The following is a 26,051-nucleotide window of genomic DNA, read 5'->3' on the forward strand; positions in this document are numbered from 1 at the left end:
TAATCCAAACAACTTCGAATAAAAAAACCCTAGATGCAAGGGCGCAGTCACTAGTATACAAAAAGGGTATACAAAGTGAAGGAAGTTTAATAATGGGAGTACAATTAGTTCATTTCAAAAACCTCATTTCAGTTTAATGAGTAATTATCTAATGTAAGTGTTGAAAAAATGCTTTTTTTTTGTAGCAAAACTTTTCTAAAACTCAACTCCAAAACTTATATCTGTACACAAAATAGCTAAAATCTATAAGAGGATTGTTAGGAGACGATTTTCAATTTCTCGTCCAAAACTAGCAATGAGACCAAAGTCAAGTAAACGGCTTGGCCGATTATTCCCTTATCTAGTTTCTATACTATTTGACGTCCATGCTTTTTATTTGGGAGGGGGGGGGGGGTAGGGTGAAATGAGTTAAAGGGGGGGGAGGGTAATCTGATGTTTTTTTTCAAAAACTAAATTTGAGGGGGGGGGGGTGGTGAAACTTCTTAGGAATGGGAAAGCAGTTAATCCTATCACCAAAATGGGCTAGGGTTGAAGCCACGGTAATATTCTCTTAATAAGAGAACTCTGGCCGCAGCGCTCGGCTCCCTAGCCTGCCTAGCCGCAGCGCTCGGCCCCCTTGCCTGCCTAGCCGCAGCGCTCGGCTCCCTAGCCTATAACTTAACATAGGCTAAATAGTTGTTCTCTGTCGAGGGGGGCGGGCGGGGGTGCGCAAATTTTCAAAATTGAAAAAAAATATAAGAGGATAACGCCGAAGCCACTAGAATATAAAGCTTCGCTCAATTTATTGTTGAAAATGAAAAAAAATGTTTTAAAGTCTTATATTTCAATATGAATGTTTTCAGTTAAATCTATATCCTTTTTTTGATAAGGTGAATATCATGTACTAAAAGTATTAAAATTTTGTGATTATTACTTATTATAAATCAAATTATTATTTTTTTTAAAAGATATGATGAAAAAGTATGCTTTAATTATACAAATATTGGTATATTATATCAGGTATTACAAAAATTTTCAAGACTCACTGAAATTAATGATTTATCCTTATACTAAAGTAACAGGATGTCTGTGTGTTTGTACCGAAGGATCTCGCTAACTACTGAACCGATCGGGTTTTCCTTAACAGGTTAGCTTCTCATAGGTCCCGGGAAGGTTTATAACTATTTTGGGGAAGGGTACCACCACCCTCCCAAGAGAAATCGCCCCTAGCAAAAATTACCCCCCCCCCAAATTTTTTTCTTTTAAAATCTAAAATAATAAAATTGGGTTATAAAATTTGACTCTCCTTAAGTGCCCCTAGAGGCCTCTAGGGGCGTAGCCGCTAGTCCTTATAATAAAGTAACAGGATGTTTGTTTGTCTTTGTGTCTGTGTGTATGTCTGTATGTTTGTACCAAAGGATCTCGATAACCGCTGAACCGATCGGGTTCTCCTCAACAGGGTAGCTTCTCATAGGTCCTGGGAAGGTTTATAACTATTTTCTTAAGGGGTGGGGCACCCCAACCCTCCCAAAAATGATGAAGGGGGCACCGGGCACCCCCCCCCCAAAAAAAAAATGTCGCTCCCCCAAATTTTTTTTTACTTTTTCTTTAAAATCTAAAATAAGAAATTGGGTTATTAAATTCGACTCTCTCCTCCTCAAGTGCCCCTTGAGGCCTCTAGGGGGCGTAGCCGCTAGTTACAGCATAAAGTAGTAAGGTTTGTTTATCCGAAGCCAGATTTCTCTAAAAATGTTGACCCGATTTAACTGTGCTTTTCAAGGAAACTATATAAATTTCTGGGCGTGGTTTAGGTCCCACCCCTTCTGTTTTAACCTATCTTAACCTTGAATGCTATCAACCTGGTTTAATTTAGATTTAGTTACTGTTGCAAGCGTCAAACCATCGAATGGCATCTTCAAATTGGTGATTACACAGACTCGAGTGGAGGTTCAGTAAAAATTTTTTTGAAGCTCTTTTATAGTGCCCACAGAAAAAGGGGCTAAAATTGAAATTTTTTTGGCCAAAGTACCCCAAATGTCGTCATATTAGAGTAATGGATTATTCTAATATGACGTCATTCGGGATATTTTGGCCAAATATTTTTAGAGTTATCCCCTTTTTTATAGGCTTTATGCAGAGCTTTATGTTTTAGTCACAGGAAATGCATGATAAATTTAAATAAAAAAGTATAAATCAATGTAAAGGAGCTTTAAATTTTAAGCTTTAGATAAAAAAGTATTTATATTTCACCCAATTATGGCTTTGATACTTGGTTACAAGAGGTATATCTCCATCCCTTAATAGTAGGGCCAGTAGATAATCTTGGAAATTCCATCCCAGGACTAATGGACGGAGAATCTTATTAAATATCATTTTTTACATATATTTTTTATAAATCTACTTTCAATAAACACTAGCGGCTACGCCCTTAGAGGCCTCTAGTGGCATTTTAGATGTTTTTGTTTGTTAAAGTCTCTACGTTATTTCTTTCTCTTAATGTTACGTGGAAGTCTCCCATGTATTTTAATAATTTTCGATTTTTTGTCGTTTCTCTTGGGAGGGTGGTTGTACCCTCCCACAAAATAGTTATAGACCTTCCCAGAACCCATGAAAATCTACCCTGTTAAGGAGAACCCGATCGGTTCAGCGGTTAGCGAGATCCTTCGGTACAGACACACAGACAAACAAACATCCTGTTACTTTAGTATAATTATATTGGCGCGGAAGAAAAATCCACTCCATGACTTGTCATAGAAATAAATTTACAATTTAGAAGCTCTTTATAGTTCCTATGAAAAATGACGTCATAAAATACAAATGTCCAATGATAAGCCAATACACAGACTAAATTACCAATGTCAGGCAGGTATACATTTTAATTGACCTATGATAGGACACTATGACGTCATTGTTTAAAGGCACTATAAAAAGCTTCTACTATTCACAAATTGTTTTGATAGGAATAAAGAGTCCAGCAACTCCACTTGGAAAAGCCACAACCCCGCCACCAGCAAATACCCCTACGCCTGATGAACCACCCCCAGGAAAATCAACAATTCTGAAGAAAAAAATATAAGTAGAATTGTCTAATTTTATTAATTTAATCAAGAACAATTCACCGCTTTTTAGTTTTGATAAGTTAAGTAAGATCAAATAACGAGAAAGCCCAAAATGTCACGTGTGACGTCATAAAAATTCATCTCTTTTTTGGGTGTTTTCTTTCCCACTTCTCCTGTCATCCTTCCTTTTTAGACGTATTTTCATCGTTATATAAGTGATTATACTAAATGTTTTAAAATCATTTAGTTTATTTGTTTGCTTGATCTTTGATATCAATTGTTTATTAGCTTGAGTTAGCTTCTGTTCTAAATAAGATTAAGTAGACTCAAAAATAGGTTTATATCAAGGAGGGAGGGAACATTGAGATGTAAATTACACTGGTACCCAAAGTTTTATTCCAATGCTGGTAATCATTGGGTCAAAAACTATTGGTACTTTAATTGCTACAAGCAGCTTCGCCCCTAGCCTCTAGGGGCTTTGCCCCAGGATGTTTGATCAAACTAATTTTTATTTTAGATTTAAAAGAAAGATGTAGAAATTTTTTTTTTTTTGGGGGGGGGTTAGTCGACTCCACAATTTTAATTTTAGTTTAAAAAAAAATTGGGGGGGGGATTTTTATTTTTTGGGGGGTTGGAGTGTCCCACCCCCCAAGAAAATAGTTATAAACCTTCCCGGGACCTAGGAGAGGTTACCCTGTAATGGAGAACCCGATCGCTTCAGCAGTTAACGAGATCCTTCGCTACAAACAAACAGACAAATAAACAGACAGACAGACAGACAGACATACATCGTTCTACTTTGTATTATAGATATTGCTATGGTGGTTACAATTTACATTTAATCAAGTAATTTTAATCTATAGATCAAGAATTTTGTTTTTTTATCACTAGGCCTAAACCAATTTTTTTGTCTATTGTCTTATCCCTAAAAATCCCTGATTTGATAAAAACAAGGATGACAACATCCATAAAAGCGAAGCACTGAAACGGTAGGACAAACGGACATTAACACTTGTATAGTGTTAGAACTTAATTATCATAATATAAATCTATAAGAGTCATAGCAAAATTGTAAGTAAATTTGTTGTAAAACTGCTTGATACAGGATAATTTTTATGGACATACTTACATTTTTAGGGCTTGATTAAAGAGTTCCTTCGCTTATTACATTATACTTTGTTGTCCCAGGAATCAATATACCAAAAATCAGATCAATCCGATGATTTGATCACATAAAAATTTGTTGTTAAAAAAGTAAAAAAATCAACATGTTTAAAATGGACGTACGGACATTTTGGTAATGATTATAGAGTTGCTACGCTTTCTAAATCGTACCTAACTACTAAAGGAATCACCATGCAAAATTTGAAATCGATAGGACAATTCTAACATGCCTAAATTAACGGAAAAAGCTATCCGTTACGGAAGTACGGACGGACGTACGGACGGACCGACCCTAATTATAGAAAAGCTTCGCTTTTAAAAGGAGGAAATCATGATAGTAACTGAATGTAGTAGAAAAGATTAATTGACCCTTCCTTGACCAGGCCCCCAAACTAGTGCACCTCCAGGAAAATCATCCAGTCCACCACCAACACCACCAACACCACCACCAACAACACCTGAAAGTTCAGCATCATCATCCACGCCATTGCCTACTAATGGGACTAATGGATTTGTAATAAAACCTTTGCCAAAAGATGGTTTTGTGAACAAAGGTCACTTTTATTAAGGTTTTTATTTAGGTTCAGTGGCTCCTTCATAAGTGTGAAGGAAGAAAGTCGATCAAACAACATTTCTGACGTCATAAGAATGAGAAATGAGGAGAGGAGGAGTGGGAAAGGAAACCCCTACAAAGAGATAGATAATCCCTAAGTTTTATGACGTCACATACTGATTTATTGAGCGACTTTCTTCACTCACTTCAAGTGCTCCGTGGGAGATTAAACTAATTAGCTGCACCCATTTTCATAGCCCTTGCAGGGGCCATGAACCTTAACAATGATCCTTATTTTTTAATGGATGCAATTCCACTCATACAGGCATTCCTAAACTTTGTCATTCTAACTATAAATTCTCAACTAATTATTCACTTTTAGATTGTTTGTTTATGAACAGGTCTGTAGATATAGCACAACCATTTGGTAATCCATGTATGATAGGTAAACAATTATGAAAAAACCTATGTTTTGAAAATTCTATCTATAATACAAAGTAGAACGATGTCTGTCTGTCTGTTTGTTTGTCTATCTGTTTGTTTGTTTGTAGCGAAGGATCTCGCTAACCGTTAAACCCATCGGGTTCTCCTTTACAGGGTAGCTTCTCATAGGTCCCGGGAATGTTTATAACTATTTTCTTGGAGGGTGGGACACCCCCCCCCCCAAAAAAAAAAAATTTCCCTCCCCCCAAAAACTTTTTTTAAAAATTTTCCTTTTAAATCTAAAATACGAAAAATTGGTTTGATCAAACCTCTTGGGGCAAAGCCTCTAGAGGCTAGGGGCGAAGACGCTAGTCTGTAATATAAAGTAGTAAGGTTTTTTAGCAAATGATCTCCAGAACTTTTCAGGAAAGCTTTATATATATATTATGAGGTAGTTTTAGGCCATTTTCTTGATCCAACCCCAACCTTCCCTAGAGGCTAGGTGGAGCAACTTGTTATTATTAAACATAGAGTTTATGTGAGCAAATTATTTACACTTTATGACACATAATGCTTAATTACCAAATAAAAAAAGATTCTTAATATCATATACCCCCTTATTCTAATTGTTCAATTTCTCATTCCTTAATCTCTGGCAATGTATAATTATATTTTTAGATAGAGGTAAATCAGACCAAGATTGTGAGGTAATAGTTATTTCTCGTATCGTATTATAAACAGCTTTCCACAGATATAGAAAGTACAAATATGAGATTAAAACTAGATTTTTAACCCCGAGGTGCCGAAGGCACCGGCTAAAAAACTGGTTTTAATCTTATGATTGTACATTTCTATATTCGTAGAAAGCTGGATATAATACGATACTAGACATAGTTTTTTCGTATGGATGAGAACCGGTTCCTATCCACCGGATTCGAATGAATACGAGAAAAAGTTTTCCAGTTTGACTTCGAAACCGATTATTATCTGATGCATTAGAACACACAATTTTCCATGAATATTGAAATAATAATCATCAAATTAATACCAGCTTGGTTAAGCCCGGGCTATCAAAACTTTTTTTAATATTAAAATTTTTCATTTTAATATCCTCTGAAAGCTGTCCTTAATACGATACGATAAATGACTAATATTGATTTTAGTATTACTTTAGAGGTGCATTCTTAAAAAATGTTAAGGTTGTTTTTAATCTAACAAAACTGGTTTTAAGCTTATTATTTTTCATTTCAAATCCTTAAACCATAAATCATTTTACCCATAGAGCGTTTGTATGGAATGGAAACCTATAGCACCAGGATATTATGACTGCTTTGCATGGAGATATGAATATGACAACCTGGAGGAAGGTGGTTGCAGTACAACTGGTAACAGTATTATCATTAATACCTGATGGCCTAAAGAGCATTACAGATAGACCGACGGTTCAAGATAACTGTAGAATTGATGCTCATTGTTAGGGAATCTTTACAAAACTTAGACGTTATCATCGGTCAGTGGCGTGCACATAATTTTGCCATGGTGTCTGTGAGCTTTGGGAGGGTGTATTAAAGACAAAAAGGGTGGTGTATACTAAATAACTTCCCCGTTAACTTTGGCTGTATTAGGAGGGTGTATCGGATGGGTAAAGATCCTTTTCAATGGGGGTGTAAAAGCTCGGAGGGTGGACAGCAAGAGGGGGTTTAGAGGAGAGTATTCACCCCCTTAGTTTACCAGGGGGGAGAGGCAGATACACCCCGTTCTACACGACTCTATTATCGTTCATGAAATCCTGACAGAAAAATTCAATCATCTTAAATATCTGCCAAGTAATTGATATTTCCCACGAGGCTTACCGGACTGAAGGACAGACAGACAGACGAAGTGGACTATAGAGTAACTTTGCTGATGAAACTAATATTTATTTAGCGCATATGAAAAGCATTTCAACATTTAGACAAATGCTGTTGTGATTTGTTTGGACCAACAGTCGATTTTTTACCACAAAAGGATACAAGTGGAGTTTGTAAGTTTATTTTCTCATATTTATTAAAAACTGATTTTTTCCGGTGGGTTAGAAACGGTTCTTCGGCATCTCGGGGATAAAAAATGGTTTTATATCCGCGGAAAGCTGTTTTTAATACGATTCGAGAAATAACTAACATATCATTTTACATTAATCTAGGTCCTTAGGGGGTTTTGATCAATTCATGGGTCGGTTTTATGTCATTCTTCTTTTCCTTATCACTCTGCTAAATCAAAGTCTATAGATGCTAGGGGGCAGCAGATAATAGAAATATTAAAGATAAAAAAATATTTTTGTAAAATAACTTCCACTAAGTTTTAGTTGATATCTTGGGACACTGCTAGTTTTAACCAACTAATTAAAATTAAATAAAATAATGTTTTTTGTAAAAAATTGGATAGCAGTATAATTTACAGTCCTAAGTGCTCAACCTGAAATGACATATAATTCAGGGCTCGGCAGGTGCGGGTCAGCCGCGACTAAGCCTAAAATTTAAATCCGTTTTTTGAAAAAAAAGAGGGATAGCCTTATTTGGGTCAGGTTTAGACTTTCAACTGATTTCTAAAATTGTAAAAGGTTAATTTCCCTGAGGCTTAACGGCGACGTCTGACTCACGGCTGCCAAGACCTAATATGATTTCAGGGAACAGAATTGGATTCCGGAACTGTGAAGATGCAGCTGAGTTCAACTTTCAGGATGTTGACGAGGATTTCTAATTCTAAATATTGTAAATATCCATCCATAAAAAAAACAATAAAAGTATTTTATAAAGGGTTTTTTAGTGCTTAATTTTGCATGATTCTAAAAAAATTGTCTGATGAACACGCGAAAGAACACAGCAAATCTTTAATCATATAATTTAAGTAGCAAGTTTGTCCTATAATATAAAGTATAAAGTCAGGCTTTTTTTTGTCCAAAAGCGTAGGAAATCTGGAAATGTTGGTCCGAATGGGTTGCATTTTTCAGAGAATCTTTATAAATGTTTTTGGGTCGTTTTAAAATATTCCCTAACCTTACCCGCCCTCCCCTAGAGTATAGGGGCTAATTAAATATTAATATATTTATTTATGTATAGTGATATTAAATCTCACAAACAGGAGGTAGGGGTAACAAAAACCTTCATCTTTATCATAGTTGGAAATGCCTTAAAACCTTTGTATGACAGACAGAAGTCTTCTTTCTTCTTTGTATTATAGATAATTTATTGCTTGTTTCAAAAGGTTTCTTTTATTTTTACTATTTTAGAATTATTTATTCTTAACCTATTACTGAAGCTGCGCGACTTACTGACAAAAATGTCAGGGTATCCCTGCAAAATTGATCTGATTTTAAAATACTAATTCTTAGGACAACAAAGTACAATGTTATAAGCGAAGCATCTCTTTAATCAAGTCCTAAACAATATCCTAAATTTTAGAAGTTTTGCAACGATTTTACTTACAATTTTGTTTCGAAATATAATACTCTAAAATTCTACTTATTCAGCTCTGACACTCTACAAGTGTTAATGTTCGTTTGGCCTACTATATCAGAGCTTCGATTTATTGATGTTGGCATCTAATTTTAAAAATCCTGTTTATGAATTATTTGTTTAATTAAAACTTTTCTTATCAGTTACTAAAGTTTCTCATGCGACTTTAAGCTATAAATAATCGTTAGAAATTTATATATGGTGCATTATTTGCCAAATGTACCACTTTTCTGCACTACCTCTCCGATTTTGTTAATACTCTATATTTTGGTCCGTTGGGTCATTCAAGGATGCTGGATGGCCAAAAAAAAGTTTCAGAGTCCCTGGATGTCTAGATATCTAGCTATCTATGAAGGTAGGTACCAAAAATGTAAAAAACACCCATTTTTTCACAATTTTAAAAATTAATTTTTTCATCAATCTTACATCCAATCTATACATTTTATACACCAAAATGATCGTTTATTCATGTAAAAAGCGCACATAATGCTATTTTGGCCAAAACTCTAATTTTACAGGGTGTCCAACAAAAAGTGTATTTTGGATATCTAGCGTAATACCCAAAATACCTGTCCGAAAAAAATCATTTTTTTTGGCTTAAATCCTGTGTTTTATTTGTGTGCATATGTGGTATATAACGGTTCGGACCACCCGGGACTATAAGGTTGTCAAATTTCACTTTGGGACACCCTGTAAATGTGATTTTTCCGTCTGTAGAGCTAAAACTTGGTCAAAATTGGCTATTTTTTTCAAATTCCTCTAATATGTGTCTTAGTATGTTTGGCCATAGTGTTTTCTGACCAGATCAATATTTTCATATTTTTTGGACACCCTGTATTTTCAAAAAAAGATAAAAAAAATTTTTGGTTTTTTTAAAATTTTTTTTCTATTTTTAAGTTACTTAAAACTGTCATATAGATACAGATTTTGACTAATAACAATAATATTTGCCTATTTTACAATTTTTTACACTTTTGGGACACCCTGTGCAGGTTTTTGAAAAATGATGGTTTTTGCCCATTTTTGGGGGAAGGAGTCGTTTTAGGGCCATAGACTATTTCTTCATTTTTGTAGAATTTTTTAAGACACATCATTTGTTATTTATGCAAAAACCGCAAAAACCGAACCGTTTTGCGGTTATTCACCGCCAAAGGCAGAATATTTTACGTTTTTTGCTGTTCCCGAGGTTCTAATGGGCATTTGTGGTAAGAAGACGTTGATTTATCAAGATAACTGTGAAATACTTTTATTTAGGCATTTTAATTTACTAAATTTTATGTGAAGTAAATTTTTTTGTAAATCCAACCGATTCTTGTCAAAAGGAATTTCAAATGCACATGATTTATGTTTCTTTTATCACTTATGTTATAGCAATTATTTATGTTATATTCACTTCATTTTCTTGTTTTAACAATTGAAATCCATCTCTACGAAAAACGGTTAGCTGCACAAAAATTTTTACTTTATATGAAATTTAGTAAATTAAATTACCTAAATAAAAGTATTTAAGAAGGATCTTGATAAATCAACGTTTTCTTACCACAAATGCCCATTACAACCTCCGGAACGGCAAAAACGTAAAAAAAATTCCGTCTTTGGCGGTGAATAACGGCAAAATGGTTCGGTTTTTGCGGTTTTTGCATAAATAACAACTGATGTGTCTTGAAAAGTTCTACAAAAATGAAGAAATGGTCTATGGCCCTAAAACGACTCCTTCCCCCAAAAATGGGCAAAAACCATCATTTTTCAAAAACATGCACAGGGTGTCCCAAAAGTGTAAAAAATTGTAAAATAGGCAAATATCATTGTTATTAGTCAAAATCTGTATCTATATGACAGTTTTAAGTAACTTAAAAATAGAAAAAAAATTTAAAAAAAAACAAAAATTTTTTTTCTCTTTTTTTGAAAATACAGGGTGTCCAAAAAATATGAAAATATTGATCTGGTCAGAAAACACTATGGCCAAACATACTAAGACCCATATTAGAGGAATTTGAAAAAAATAGCCAATTTGGACCAAGTTTTAGCTCCACAGACGGAAAAATCACATTTACAGGGTGTCCCAAAGTGAAATTTGACAACCTTATAGTCCCGGGTGGTCCAAACCGTTATATACCACATATGCACACAAATAAAATACAGGATTTAAGCCAAAAAAAATGATTTTTTTCGGACAGGTATTTTGGGTATTACGCTAGATATCCAAAATACACTTTTTGTTGGACACCCTGTAAAATTAGAGTTTTGGCCAAAATAGCATTATGTGCGCTTTTTACATGAATAAACGATCATTTTGGTGTATAAAATGTATAGATTGGATGTAAGATTGATGAAAAAATTAATTTTTAAAATTGTGAAAAAATGGGTGTTTTTTACATTTTTGTTACCTACCTTCATAGATAGCTAGATATCTAGACATCCAGGGACTCTGAAACTTTTTTTTGGCCATCCAGCATCCTTGAATGACCCAACGGACCAAAATATAGAGTTTTAACAAAATCGGAGAGGTAGTGCAGAAAAGTGGTACATTTGGCAAATAATGCACCATATACATATATGTTTCTACAATATGAATTTTAAAATTAGAAAAAAAATCAGTGGTATTAATTGGGATTATAAGAATGACAATAAATTTGTGCGAAAAAGATATATTTAATATTTACAATATTAAAGTAACATGAAAATTTTATCCGTCTATTTCAATTAGGTATAGAGAAATTTTACCAAAAATTCAAAATAGTTCGATTAAACACATTGAAATAAACAATATTACTGCAAAGAAACGAGATAAAAATGTTTATAAAACTAACATCATTTTTAACTTATTTATAGAGAAAAGCCTAAAACCTACCTAAAAAACAAAGCATCATAAGTAAAACTACTAGTCCAGAACTTTAAAATTAATTACTTTGCACATAAACTTCATAAATACTATTTCGTAAATTTTGTGTTATTTTTTGAAAACATAAATAAAATAAAATGGCTTGTAATGTGATATTATTTATCACATAGCTTCATCATAAATTAAGAGAAATTTAATCTAAATTTATTTAAATATCATACATTTTTAATTGAAATATGTATAACGTCTTTATGTCTGCTAAGATCTCGTAAATAGTTGATTAGTTTGTTCAAAATTTTTCACATTGCCCAGAGCTGGATCTCTAAATCATTTTAGTGGTGAGCCAGATCGGGGTGAGCCGAATTTTAGCCAATCACAGCGCGGCATTTCATAAAATGCTGTGCTCTCATTGGTGGAAAGTTGGCTCACCCCGATCTGGCTCACCACTAAAAAGATTTAAAGATCCAGCTCAGGAAAGGTTCAACTATTTAAAGCGATGGGGGGGGGGGGAAGGGGGGGGAAAGCTAAAAAACGCCGTCCCTAGGAAATTATACCTCTAGAAAAAAACAACATCCAAATCGGTCCAGTGGTATCAGCGATCTTACTGGATATACAGACATACTTACAGACTCACACGTCCTACATAATTAACAATCTAAAATTTTAAAACAACTATAAAACTATTTCTAACGACCAATAGCCAAAATAAAAGCCACCCACACTAAGCTCTGTGTACTATACGGTACAACTAAATACTTAATAATGTTATTAGCAAATATTTGGAATTTTTTTTTAGAAAATATTGTCTATAAAACCATAAACGTTTAATTTGATTTCTAGCGACTACGCCCCTAGAGGCCTTGTGGCACTTGAGGCCAGGGGGGAAGGGGAATTCAACCCCACAATGCATCTTTAATAAGGAAAAGAAAAAACATTTCTTTGGGGTTATTTTTTATTGCTATAAACTTCCGTACGACCTATGAGAAGCTACACTGCACACTGGTCTGAAAACGCAGTTTTGGGTCAACAATTCATTTTCAGCCGTCTTTTGGCCGATTTTAATGCCCAATACAGCAAATTAGGGGTTTTATGGGTCAGGGAGTCCATTTATGAAAAAAAAAATACATGACCTTGAAGGTCAAAGACCGTTAAAATGACCTTTAAAGTCTGATTTTTGCCGTTCCCGAGGTTTTATTGGACATTTAGGGCGGGAAGGAGTTGTCAAATCAAGAAGACTCTGAAATACTTTTTTGTAGACAATTGCATTGGCTAAATATCATGTGAAGTAAAAATTTTTGTAAGTATAACCAGTTTTTCACCAGCTGCAAATTTCAAATTTGCGCGTTTTTAATTTTTAATATCTTGATTATTTTATCTAAATTTTCTTGATTTTATCCATTTAGAAAATATTTTAAATCATTGTTATTTCATCTTACTAGAGGCTAATAAAATTATGGCATATTTTTATAAGGATGCATTTGTTTGTGTGTTTGAATGTGTGTGTGTGTATTCTTGTTTCTCCTCACTCTACGCTACGAAATAACAAGGCGCGAATGCATACAGACACACACACACACACGAAGAAACATAAAGAGTAGGCTGAAAGAATAATATCAATTATATGAATACTAGCGGTTTCGCCCCTAGCCTCTAGGGGCTTTGCCCCAAGAGGTGATAAAAAAAATTAAGGTGAAATTCGTTAAAGGACCAAGGAAATCTTAAGAAAAAAAAAATGGGGGGGGGATTTTTTTGTTTTTGGGGGGTTGGGGGTGTCCCACCCCCTAAGAAAATAGCTTAAAACCACCAAAGGACTAAAAGGTATATACCCTGAAGAGTAGAATCCGATCGGTTCAGTGGTTACCGAGATCTTAAGGGACAGACAGACAGACATTGTTCTACTTTATATTATAGATAAAACAATAAAATTGACATTTAAAAATTTATTTTAACTAACCTACATGAAATATAACAGATTTTTATACTATTTAGCTATTTCATATGTTTTCATTTTGTTTATTAGATATTACTCCGCAAAAATAGATCCTTCCCCCCTCTACGTGCGTCGGAATAATTCTAAATTACAACATCGATGAAATTTAATCGATCTATTAGTTTTTAAGATAATGCAAAAAACGAACAAAACCGGATGCCATATATATCGTGAAATATGAAGCTAATTGCAATACCAACAAATTCTCTTTAATAAACATGCGAAAAGCTCAGAGAGTACTCAATAAGAAAATTTTGCCAAACTTACCCTTATCTTAATAACTAAGAAAAAAAAACACATTTTTGCATTTTGTACCATTTTTTGTGTTATAAATAATTTTTGAACTTATATAGGACTTATTTTAGTTGGACTATTTCCAACATGCGGATATTTGATTTTATCAGATTTAAGCAAGTATAGCCAATTTAACAATGTCAATAATACGTTCTTAGATTTTAGAGTTCTGCAGCTTTGGCCCCAAATTATTTCAAAAAACATATTATCAACATGGGTTGATATTTAAAATATAGGTGGCCCAGGATGTCTTTGAAGGCTGGCAGGTCAACTTTTGTCTAAATTGATGGGTAGGAAAAATTGAATTGTTGACCCCTCCGACCCAGTGTGCACTGTAAAGGAGAACTATATCAGTTAGCATCAGTTATATTGGTTAGCAGATAGACATCCTGTTACTTTTATATAAGGATTAACCCTCCAGATTTTCAATCAAGAGTCAAAGCAAAATTGTAAGTGAAAAACTGCTTGATACAAGATAATGTTTATAGACATACTTACATTTTTAGGACTTGATTATAGAGTTGCTTCGATTATAATATTGTACTTTGTTGTCCCAGGAATCAGTATACCAAAAATCAGACCAATCGGATAATTAGATCACATAAAAATTTGTTGTTAAAAAAGTAGAAAAATCAACATGTTTAAAATGGACGTACGGACATTCTGGTAATGATTATAGAGTTGCTACGCTTTCTAACTCGTACCTAACTTCTACAGGAATCACCATGCAAAGTTTGAAATCGATAGGACAATTCTAACATGCCTAAATTAACGAAAAAAGCTATCCGTTACGGACGGACGGACCGACCCTAATTATAGAAAAGCTTCTCTTTAAAAAATTGTTATTACAGCACTACCTCCTAATGACATTGTTGCTTTACGTTGTTTTGTTATGACACCAGATTTCACACATGTTTATTAAGAATTAAAACTAGATACATTTATCTATAAATCTATCTTTTTTTCCCACAGTTGACTTATAAGCATCAACCTTCTATAATACAAAGTAGAACGATGTCTGTCTGTAAGTGTGTTTGTTTGTCTGTTTTTTTTTGTAGCGAAGGATCTTGCTAACCGCTGAACCGATCGGGTTCTCCTTTACAGGGTAGCTTCTCATAGGTCCGGGAAGGTTTATAACCATTTTCTTGGGGGTTGGGACACCCCCAACCCCCCAAAAAATGAAAAATACCCCCCCCCCCAAAAAAAAAAATTTCTTATTAAAACTAAAATTAAAACAGTTGGGTCTACTACCCCCCCCCCCCTAAACCCCCCCCCCAAAAAAATTTTTTATTTTTTTAAATTTTTCTTTTAAATCTTAAATACGAAAAATTTTTACCTCTTGGGGCAAAGTACTCAATATAGAATAGACTTTTATCCAAAATATGTACAGAATCTATAAAAAAAATCTTTTTAGGGAATATATCTTAGTTTTTTTCCTATAGTATTGATGTTTTTTTTATTTTGTTTATTTATAGAATTATAGTAATTTATTGCATCGCATTAGAGACAGCTTTCCGCGGATATTCAAATTAAAAGATATAAGCTTGTATCCGTTTTTTTTAGCTCCGAAAGCCCGGAATAACAAAACTTGTATATATGTATTTAATGATTTTTATTTTATATTTGTGGGAAAATTGGCTGTAATACGACACTATACATGATTTTTCAGTATGGCTAATCCAGCGGATAAATAATCGGTTTCTAAGTTATACTGGAAATAGAATTTAATATTAATTGCTACAATTAAACAACAACACTTAACTCATTTACTGTCTAGTGTCCAGGGAAGCTTTTTTTTTGTATTTTTGTATTAATACTCTAGAAATTCCCATTTTTAAAAGCAAAGCTTTTCTATAATTAGGGTCGGTACGTACGTCCATCCGAGATAGTTAGCATTTATTCGTTAATTTAGGCATGTTAAAATTGTCCTATTGATTTCAAATTTTGCATGGTGATTCCTTTAGTAATTAGGTACGATTTAGAAAGCGTAGCAACTCTATAATCATTACCAAAATGTCCGTACGTCCATTTTAAACATGTTGATTTTTTTTTTACTTTTTTAACAACAATTTTTTATGTATTCTAATCATCCGATTGATCTGATTTTTGGTATATTGATTCCTGGCACAACAAAGTATAATGTTATTAGCGAAGCAACTCTATAATCAATATATATATTATTAACCTCCATTTTCCTAACCCTGAATCACTGGACACAAAAATACAAATAGAACCACACACAAAGACATTTATATGAGGATTAATTTCAGTTCTATTAATTCAAAGTGAGAAAATCCGATACTTAGCACGTTACTCTTATACCCGTTTTTCATGAGCAAAGCTTTTCTAGCTTAAATAGAGTCTGAGTGAGTAAATACAAAGGAATTGTTTGTCTAGGGAAATTTTATGTATAAAAGAATTGTCTGATTTTTATGAAACTATGGAAATTTGATAATAGTTATTTCTCGCATCGTATTATAAACAGCTTTCGGCGGATATAGAATGTACGATTTTAAGATTAAAACCGGTTCTTTTAGCCCCGTGGTGCCGCAGGGACTGGCTAAAAAACTGGTTTCAATCTTATGAATGTACATTTATATATTCGTAGAAAGATGGATATAATACGATGCGAGACATAGTTTTTTCGTATGGATGAGAACTGGTTCCTATCCACCGGATTCGAATGAATACGAGAAAATAAATATATTCTAATTCTATGATGGCCTACGTTTTTTCCATAATAGAACCAGTTAATAATAAACTATAAATCAATGAACAAGGATGACAACATCTATAAGTAGCTAGGAATCGATCTAGCACACCCAAACCAACGAGCAAATCTTAATGAAACATAGTTGAAATATGGACATTTCAAATTATAGAGTAGCTTCGCTAATGACAATGATAAAGGAATTTTTTTGCTGGGTTAGGGTCAAAGAACTTCTTTGTTGTTAAATAAATATAGCTTACAGCGGACTTACAGACTGACGGACGGACTGACTGTCAGACAAAGGGAATTGCAGAGTAGATGCGCTTTTGATAAAAGAGTAAAAGGTTGTGTGTGTGTGTGGGAGGGGGGGGGGGGGGGGGTTTTGTGAAAATTTAAATCATATATAATCCTAAATAAGTAACACTTCATTACAATATTTATTACAAACTGTTAAAAAATATCGGGATTTTTAAACCTAAGAAGTCAGACATGCCTGTTTAATAGTAACACTTAAATACTAGGTGGGATAAAGAAAATCATTTCATAACTGAGATTATGTAAAAATGCACTGTAAATAAAAAAAACACTCAAAGCAAACTGAATAGACATACTATATCTAGTTTACGCTTCTGACCCGATTTTTCGTCAAATCTGTAAAGGAACATTATTAGCAGATGATAGTATTGTTTACTTTCGACTCAAGCTGAGGTGGATTCTTTTAAAAAAATAGACTCGCTACTCGATGGCGAGGCAAAATTATTTTTATGAAAAATCATCCAAAAGCTTATTAAAAATCTATAAAAAATAATCAAAATCATATGTTAATAACCATTTTATGATCTTATTTAATTTTTGTAGATTTTTTATGCTATTTTTGAGGATTTTTCACAAAAATAATTTTGCCTCACCAGCAAGTAGCAAGCCTATTTTTTTTTTTAAAGAGTCCACCTCTATTTGAAGCTTTCTCATTTATGACGAAATTTTTGAGCAAGTAAGTTTGATTCAGTAAAGCTTTGTACTAAGAAATGATATTGATTACAGCTGACTTTTATCTATGTATGAAATGAAAAAAAAACATGCATTCGTAATGAAATGTGTACACAATTTCAACCAATGAGATTTAATGTAGATTCCAAACGATTCTCCTATTGGCTCAATCAGACATTACATCTCTTGTATTACTACCTTTATTACCTTTATTGCAAACTGTAACTCTGTATTTTAAACATGCATGTACAACTTTGTATGTAAAAAAGCAGGATAAACAAACGTATAAGCCGTTCACACATACAATCATGCTTGGGAAAGTTTATCATTTAAAGGATTTGAACAGAAAACTCCCCTTCTCCCCCCCACTAATTTAGAAAAATTAAGTAAAGCACTAGAGGGAGAAAGGGTTATTTATCTGTATCTCCCTTTCTATTTGGTCATTGAAAATCAACCAATGGTGTCACTTATATTAACACATCCAATTATCAGAAAATAATGTATAAGCAGAAAAAAGAAGTCTTTGAAAAAGGAAGGGAGGTAATTGTCTATATATAGTACATCTATACTATAGATCTGTTTAGAAAAACACAAATAGATTTCTAGTTCCTTGTGTTCTACTAACCCTAGTGAGTATTTCCATCCACAATCAACCCTTTACCGAAGGCGGCCTTGTAAACTTTCACGTATAAAAAAAAAGCGCCGACATACCCTAGTTATAGAGCAAGTGCGCTACAAAAAAAAACAATGATTTATTATGTTTCAAAATAATTTTACCTTAGTTTTAACTGATAATTGGAATTTGGAATAGATCAGGTATCTTAAGGGATAAGACAATGGCCAAAAAAATTATGTACATCCCTAATGATGATTCACAAAATAACCCTTCCGTAGATTGCAATAAATGGTTGAAACATTGGGACAACCAATCAAAATTCAACAAGAGTCTCCTAATTTGTTTAGACAACGAATAATAAAACGTTATCATAAAACTTTGGGGACTAGTGTAATTGATAGTCCAATGACCCCACCCTCCCTTGAAAGATATTAAACATTGAGATTAAAAGATTATCACACTTTATGAGTTGCAGTGTTTTATAAAAACAGCAAAATAAAAAATAGCAATTTTTATATTGGCACGAATATAGTATCACTCTAATAACCATTGTCTGCTATTGACTGATGCAAATTTGAATGATAATAATAAAAAGAATCCTATATCTACTACGAAAGCTGTTCTAAAATGAAAATTTTACCTTGAATAACCAAAAAATTAGTTTTGCTAAAATAAAAATTTTACTAGATTAGGTGAACATTTTCAAACATATATTAGAAATACTAATCTATCACTAAATAACACATTTAAATTATTATTTACTAATAAGAAATAATTAAATGTATAATTGATTTTAATAAACATAAAAACCGGTTTCTTTTGTGTTTTAGATATTAAGTTGTAAACAAGACTAATTAAAAAACGAAATTTTATATTCGGTCTCGTTAAGAAAAATCAAAAAATGTTGTTTTTATTTATTTGTTCGTTTCAGGAGAGCTTTTCTGTTGAAAGAAATACTAAATTTTTAATGTTTATTCAAGTTAGAGTTACCATATCGATTTCAAACTTGGCATTGTTAAGCTTCGCTTTCATGGGTGTTGACATCCTATTTATACCTTATATATATCTTAAAGGTGTTGGTGTAAGAATTATCAGGGCTTTTGGATATTTTTTAGTGTGGAACACCTTCAACTCATGCAGAGTACTTGCTCCTATAAAAGGTGAAACCGGAAGCAAGGGCTAACTTTTATCCTCTTTCTTTCCCTCCCATTTATGATGCCACGTGTCAATAGTTGGATCTTTAAAAGCCTTCAGTATAAGTTACACCAAATTTTAAGGATTGGAACTAAGGTAAATGTTTCTGTTGGCTTAAGAATCTAAATATTCAAAACTTTACTTATTCTTAAGGAATGGGCCGAAGAAAAGAGTTGATATTTAATGTTAACATTACTTTTTATTCAAATATTTAATTTTTAAGAATTGGACTACAGTTTTCACATTGTAAGTTTTAAGGATTGGGGTAAATTTAAAAATATTGGTGTTGTTTTGGCCGAAATTGTAATTCTTAAGAATTAGCCTACATTTTGCACAGTCTATATTTTAAGGATTGGGGTTAGGTGAGGAGTTAATTTTTGAATGTTTCTTTGTCCGGAAATACTTAACTGCTTGGCCACATGCTATCTAGATAAGTAAATGGGAATATTAATGGATAAATTAATAATAGATGTTACTCAAAATTTTCATGTTCTCTAATAAAGTAAAACTCTCAGCGGGCAAAAATAACCCCATAAAACTACCTTCGCCTGATCCTCTCCCGGCCCCCTCATACTGGATGAATGTTAGCAAACTAATAAACGACATATTTCCCCCCCTGGACAAAGACAATATTGTCCTGTTGTGACAGATTTCAGGATAGGAGAAGGGAAGGGGGGAAGAAAGTAACTTCAAAGGAGATGGGAGAAAAGGGGTTCTCCGTTCCCTTTTCCTTTCCCGAAATTTATGACGTCTCAACAGGATAATATGGGCTTTGTCCCCCCCCCTGTCATAATATCCACGTATATTCTATATCCATTGTAATATTTAAATTAATTTTTAGGTGTTTTCCATCAAATCAATTATTACAATAGGAAATACCTACTTACAATCTGTACTGCAGTTCTCTAATTTTGGTCCAAAATTTATTTTAATGGTATCTTCAACATTTAAAAACCGAAAATCTTGTATCCTGACTGAATGCGGTTTGACACAAAATTTTGAAAATAAGTTAGGTATTATTCAAGGAGACCTTCCATCTCCAAATTTATTTAAAATTGCAATTAACCCACTCGTTATAAAATTATGTCTATCAAATACTCTTAAAATTCCAAATTCAATTCCTTACAATTTTAACAGAGATGAAAATAAAGTAAATGTAGCAAGTGGTTTTGCAGACGATATGCAAAACTTCATGGAAGTAAAGTCAGAATCTCTCCAAAAATGTTATGATATTTTGACCAGCTTTGGAAAATTATCAAACCTTAAAGTTAACAACTCTAAGACTCAAATTATTATAACTGGTGGGTTACCTTCTTTAGATTTTATAAGAAAAGTTGAGGAACTTAATTTTGAAATTTCAGATAATTTTACAATTTTAGGTCTAAGCTTGCACAAATCTTTAAATGACACTAATTTAATCTGGGACAAAATATTGACAAAAGTTGTAAAGTTGCGCAATTTTTGGAATTTATTCAATCTTAGTATTCCTGGAAGGGTCTCTATTATAAAAACATATTTTTATTCACAATTGTCATATCTGGGTTCAATTTTCGAACCAACAGACCAATTTTTAGCAGACTTTGAAAAGTGTGTTGTAGGTTTTCTTAAACAAGGGGGAAGGATTGCTAAGGATAGAATTTTTCTTGACTGTAGCAAGGGTGGGCTTGGCCTGCCTAACCCAAAAGAATTTCTCACTAGTCTTAAAGTTAGCATTTTTTTAAAAGGTCTTAAAGCAAATGATTCATGGGGTAAAGAATTAAGACAATTTCTTGCAGATCCGGAAAACCCATTATCTATACAAATTGATAAAATTATTCCAGAATCTAACCCAATTTTGTACAATCTAGTTAAAGCTTTTTTACGTTTTTGTGATTATTATTGGAAATTTAGTGGAAATATTCTTGCTGCCCAAGTTGTAAACAATCATTTATTCAAGGATAATCAAGGAAATATGATTAATAACAATTTCTTTACAATAAACTCATGGTTAAGGTACGGTAATGAACTAAAAAATCTTACCTTAAGTAATTTTATTTCAAACTTTGGCAATGTTTTAAATTATGATGAATTTTGTAGGAAATCATCTTGTTATGTAACCCCAAATCAGTTGCACATGTGCTCCCAAGAAAGGCACATCTTATTTTGAAGTGTGTAATTAGATCTATGTCAAAGTATATAATGATCTAATAGCTCCTAACATAGTATATTTTCAATATTGCATAACCCTCATCTAACTAAGTGATACAAATAAAAATAGTGCAACCAAGCATTTGACCATCAATGCATAGATAAAAGACAATTTTCTATATTTTTTCATCATATTTTATAATATTATTAAAAATTATCCTCAGCAAGAATGTTTAATAAGATCACAAGAAATATTCTTGAAAAAAATAATATGTCTAATGATGTTGACATAGAGTCACTAACTACAGAGTCTAAAGATACCAAAACTGCCCCTAAAAATGACTCTATTAAATCAGTAAGAGCAAGTCTCCAAGAAGCTCTGAAGGTAATATCTTTACTCCAAGACAGAATTACTGCCCTAGAAAAGGTCAACAACAACACATCTACAGATAAGTGTTCTACTTGTCACTCAGACATAAAAAGAATAAAAGATATCCTAGGTATCAACGACGCCCCCAAACCCAACTGCACACTCAACTCTCACAATTCTGAACCAGAACTTGCTAAGATCCACAAAGCCAGACACATTGTGAACATAGGTGACCTCATTCATGTCGACAAAATCACGTGGAAATATGGAGGAAGCCACAGTGAACAGATTATGGCATTGTTTGGTAATAGCCAGGCTATAGTGAAAATATATCAATTAAAGCCTAAAGTTGTGAATGGGAAATCCCTTTATCCAGTGAATATATACTTCAGTTCTGAAGTTGCAAGTGATAAAGCTATCTCAATACTGAAATCTGTTTGTGACAAGGCTGGTAAGAGAATGCCAACTGTTCAATACGCCCTAACAGGCTTCCCAACACTACAGAAACGTGTCAGAGATGTTTCTTCTATTCTCAGCTTGGCAAAACAGAACAAAGAAATTACTGCCTATTCTATTATGAATTTCTCTATGGCAAAAGACAAATCCATAATCCCACTATATTCTGTTAAAGTTACTGAGAATGGACCATGGAGCAAGTATATAGAGAGTCGAACTATCAACCCAGACAGCGCAAGCAACGGACATATATTTCAGGAAAGCACTAACACAGAGGAAGCGCAGATCCACATTCAAACATTGACTGGAAAGATTATGGAACACATTCAGTCATTAGACCGCACAAACACTTCTATCAACCCTAAAAGGAACATCCAACAGAAAACTAACAAACACAACACTCCCTCAGATTCTGTGGACGGCATCAACAATTATCAAAACTCTAACCCTTTTATCAACAGTACTCATCAAAGTAAACGCGGACGCTCTTCCTCTTCTAGCCCATTTCTCCATGCCACAAAAAAACAGTTTTACAATATTCCCTCCAACGATCATCACAATACCTCCCCCTTTCTATACTCTCCACCACAGCAAACCCACATCTCCACATCCCCCCCTCCCCTCCAACAATTATATCCTATCACAAGCGTTCCTACAGTAACACAGCACCCCAGTCTAGCACCAGTCCACCTACACACTGGCATAGCCCCGCAGGGATACAACCACAGCAACTTCCAGACACACCAACAAACCTACAACCAACAGCAAAATCCAGGCCTAACTTATAATAGCTACAATGTGTAATATGATGATTTAAAATGTAGAATATGTTTTTACATAAGTTGCATTTTTAGGAGAATCTTTCATTGATTTGCCTTTAAATTTTTGGCTGTTGTCCAAAGCCAATTCTCATATTTAAATTTGGACTAAGAATTTCAAAAGTTTGGCTTTTGATTCCCTTTTTTATAGGAACACTCATTGTTTGTTTCTTCCCCCCCCCCCCTTCTTCTTATTATTATATAGTTATATTACTAGTTTTAAGTTAAGATTAGAATGCAATTTGACTCCTCTTTTAACATAAGATTTGTTAACTGTCGTGGTCTAGGGCTCCTCTCAAGTAACAGCAAAAGGCATAGACTAAATAGGATTTCACACAAAATCAAAGAACTGGAATACTCCAATAATGGCATACCTTCCTTATATGCTCTCTTAGAAACAAAATTAAAACCTAGCAAAAATACCCCAAATCTCCCAAATAATTGTAGTTACATCGGGGAAACGTCAGGAGGAAAAGGAGGGATACTATTATATTCTCATAATAGCTTGGAAACTGAAAATTTTAAAGTAATTTCATCAAAACATGCATGTTACATTAGACTGAAGATAAAAGAAAAATATATTGAGAACATTATAGTGTATCTCCCATGCGACATATTGGAGTGTTTTACTGTTCTTTCTGAAATCGAAAAATTCATTGTAAACAATAATATAAGCAATTTTTGCATATATGGTGATTTCAATATATCATTTGATTCACCTCACCATTCTTGTAAAGCTAAGCGGTTACAAAAATTTCTAAGCAAATTTAACTTGTTTGATCTAGCAGACAAATTAGGCAGTAATCATGCATATACTTGGTCCACTATTCGAAATAAAAAATTACATACTAGCAATATAGATCATTTTTTTGTCAATTTCGATGGTTTTACTTCCATAAGATTTGAGCACAATAGCTTTAGTGACCACATGCATGCGACAGTTAGCTTTAAAAAACCATACATATATACATCTCCTAAATGGAAAAATTATTTATTTCGAAATAAGGACTTTACCTCTATGCTAGAAAAAAAAGCTACTGAATTTTTGTTCGATTACGCAGATCCCGGCATTTTATTAAAGTCTAAAGAATTTTATGTTGAAAACCCAACTTGCTTAGATAATGAAATGTCATTTAATAGCCTCGAGTATAAAGATACAACTGCTTTTTTTAAACTTCTGAAGCATCTTAAAAATGAACATGATCGTTTTTTCTCTAAATATAAACTGAAAAATTTTCATAAAACACAAGAATTTAACAAGCAAGTTAACATGTTGTATGAAAATTTAAGTAGATTTAATTCCAGAGATACATTAAATCAAATCCAAAATCTAGTAAAAACCCAACAAGATTATTTCAAAGGTCTAGTTTTTACACAAGCGGAATTTAAATATATTAAAAGTTGATGGGGCAAACAATAGCTATACATTTAAACATATTCCAAATCTTAAGAAGCAGAATTACAAATTAAAAATTGATGGTAATACAGTAACATGTCCCCATAAACTAGCTAATATATTTGCAGAAAATCATGCCAAAATTGTGTCCCCTGAAAACATCCCCCCCTCTGAATTAAAGGGTTTACTAGAGGACTATGATTTGACATTAGATGAAATATTTCCGCAAATTAAAAGTCTTACTTCTCCTTATTCTACATCTATTGAGTTTAAGAATATAATTAAGTCTATGAAAAACTGTTCTGCCCCAGGAATTACTTCAGAAACAAAAATTCTATTTGAGTTCTTAATTAATATTTTTCCAAATTTTATAACAAGAGCTTTGAATAACTTATACAATATCGACATTGATCAAAGCCCCTTTAAATTCATAAAAGATAGAAATATAATTTTCATTGCCAAGAAAAATAGTGACCTTTTGTCACCTGACGACTATCGTGGCATAGCGTTATTGGAAACTGTGTATAAAATTCTGTCTAAGGCACTGAATAAAAAACTTAATGTCCATCTTCATAAAATTATTCATAGTCAACAATTTGGCTTTGTTCCTAACAGAACAATGTCCAATGCATCAATTAACATTACAGCCGCCATAAACCACATTGTTAAAAAGAAGGACAATGCTCAAATCATTGCACTTGATTGGTCACGTGCCTTTGACACAATTTTACCCTCAGTTATTGACTCAATCTTATTGCATATATTTCCCAATGGTAGTTTTGCAAAAACGTTTAATCAACTTACAAATAACGGTAGATTTAGAGTAGCTATAAAAGGAACATTCTCCAAATTCTACAAGTTAAAAAGGGGGTCAGCTCAAGGTGACCCACCCAGTGGAAGTAAATTTATAATTACAAACCATATATTTATAAGATGCTTAATCAGCGAAAAATTAAAGCATATTTTCTATAAGATTGGAAAGAAACATACCAAACCTAAAAGTTTTGCTGATGATTCTATTTTAATTTCTCAATTGAAGACAAATAAGGATGTTAATGATTTAAAACAGCTATTGCACAAACTTGAGAAAGGTATCGGGCTTCATATAAACTTTAGTAAGACAAAAATTTTAACCCATGGCACCTTCCCCCCCGATCTTGCTTCTATAGGGAAAATTGTCGACAAACTTAAACATCTTGGAATTTACCTCTCCTTTAATCAAAATTTAGCAAGAATTCATACTTATGATGAATTATGTAGTAAACTTGAAAAAAAAGCAAAGTCAATTCCTCTAAAAAGCAGTTATAATTTGATTAAAAGACGCAATCTTTGTAGCCATTTATTATCAGCCTGTGCTTACCATGTATACAGAATTTATCCCCCTGACGAGAAATATTGTAAATCAATTTGGAAAATTATTTCAAAGTTTTTATGGTCTAGTAGAAATCCTGATGGAAAAATATCATACAGATATAAAATTTCACAAAATCGTATAGAACAAGATTTCACTCAGGGTGGTTTGAACTTTCTAAAACCTGACACCCAAGCATTTTCAATATGGTTAAATAGTTTTATGAAT

At 33.1% G+C, this 26,051-nt stretch overlaps 1 protein-coding gene and 1 long non-coding RNA gene across 2 annotated transcripts; both read left to right on the plus strand.

Annotated features, from left to right (window-relative positions):
• The first annotated feature begins 839 nt into the window (after positions 1–839).
• On the plus strand, positions 840–3,055 carry LOC145320398 (uncharacterized). The gene is made up of 4 exons (XR_013880184.1): positions 840–869; positions 948–999; positions 1,853–1,926; positions 2,940–3,055. It is a non-coding gene; the product is annotated as an uncharacterized LOC145320398 (long non-coding RNA).
• A 95-nt stretch (positions 3,056–3,150) lies between these two features.
• On the plus strand, positions 3,151–7,973 carry LOC145319857 (uncharacterized). Its single transcript, XM_080162261.1, has 7 exons — positions 3,151–3,157; positions 4,586–4,756; positions 5,138–5,200; positions 5,857–5,885; positions 6,461–6,563; positions 7,133–7,201; positions 7,844–7,973. The coding sequence occupies exons 1-7, from the start codon at positions 3,151–3,153 to the stop codon at positions 7,915–7,917; spliced, it is 516 nt and encodes a 171-aa protein (XP_080018387.1). The 3' UTR covers positions 7,918–7,973.
• The last annotated feature ends 18,078 nt before the right edge of the window (positions 7,974–26,051 follow it).

The sequence above is a fragment of the Acartia tonsa genome, chromosome 5, assembly GCF_053477335.1.
Source record: "Acartia tonsa isolate MP-2025a chromosome 5, ASM5347733v1, whole genome shotgun sequence".
Taxonomy (NCBI): Eukaryota; Metazoa; Arthropoda; class Copepoda; order Calanoida; family Acartiidae; genus Acartia; species Acartia tonsa.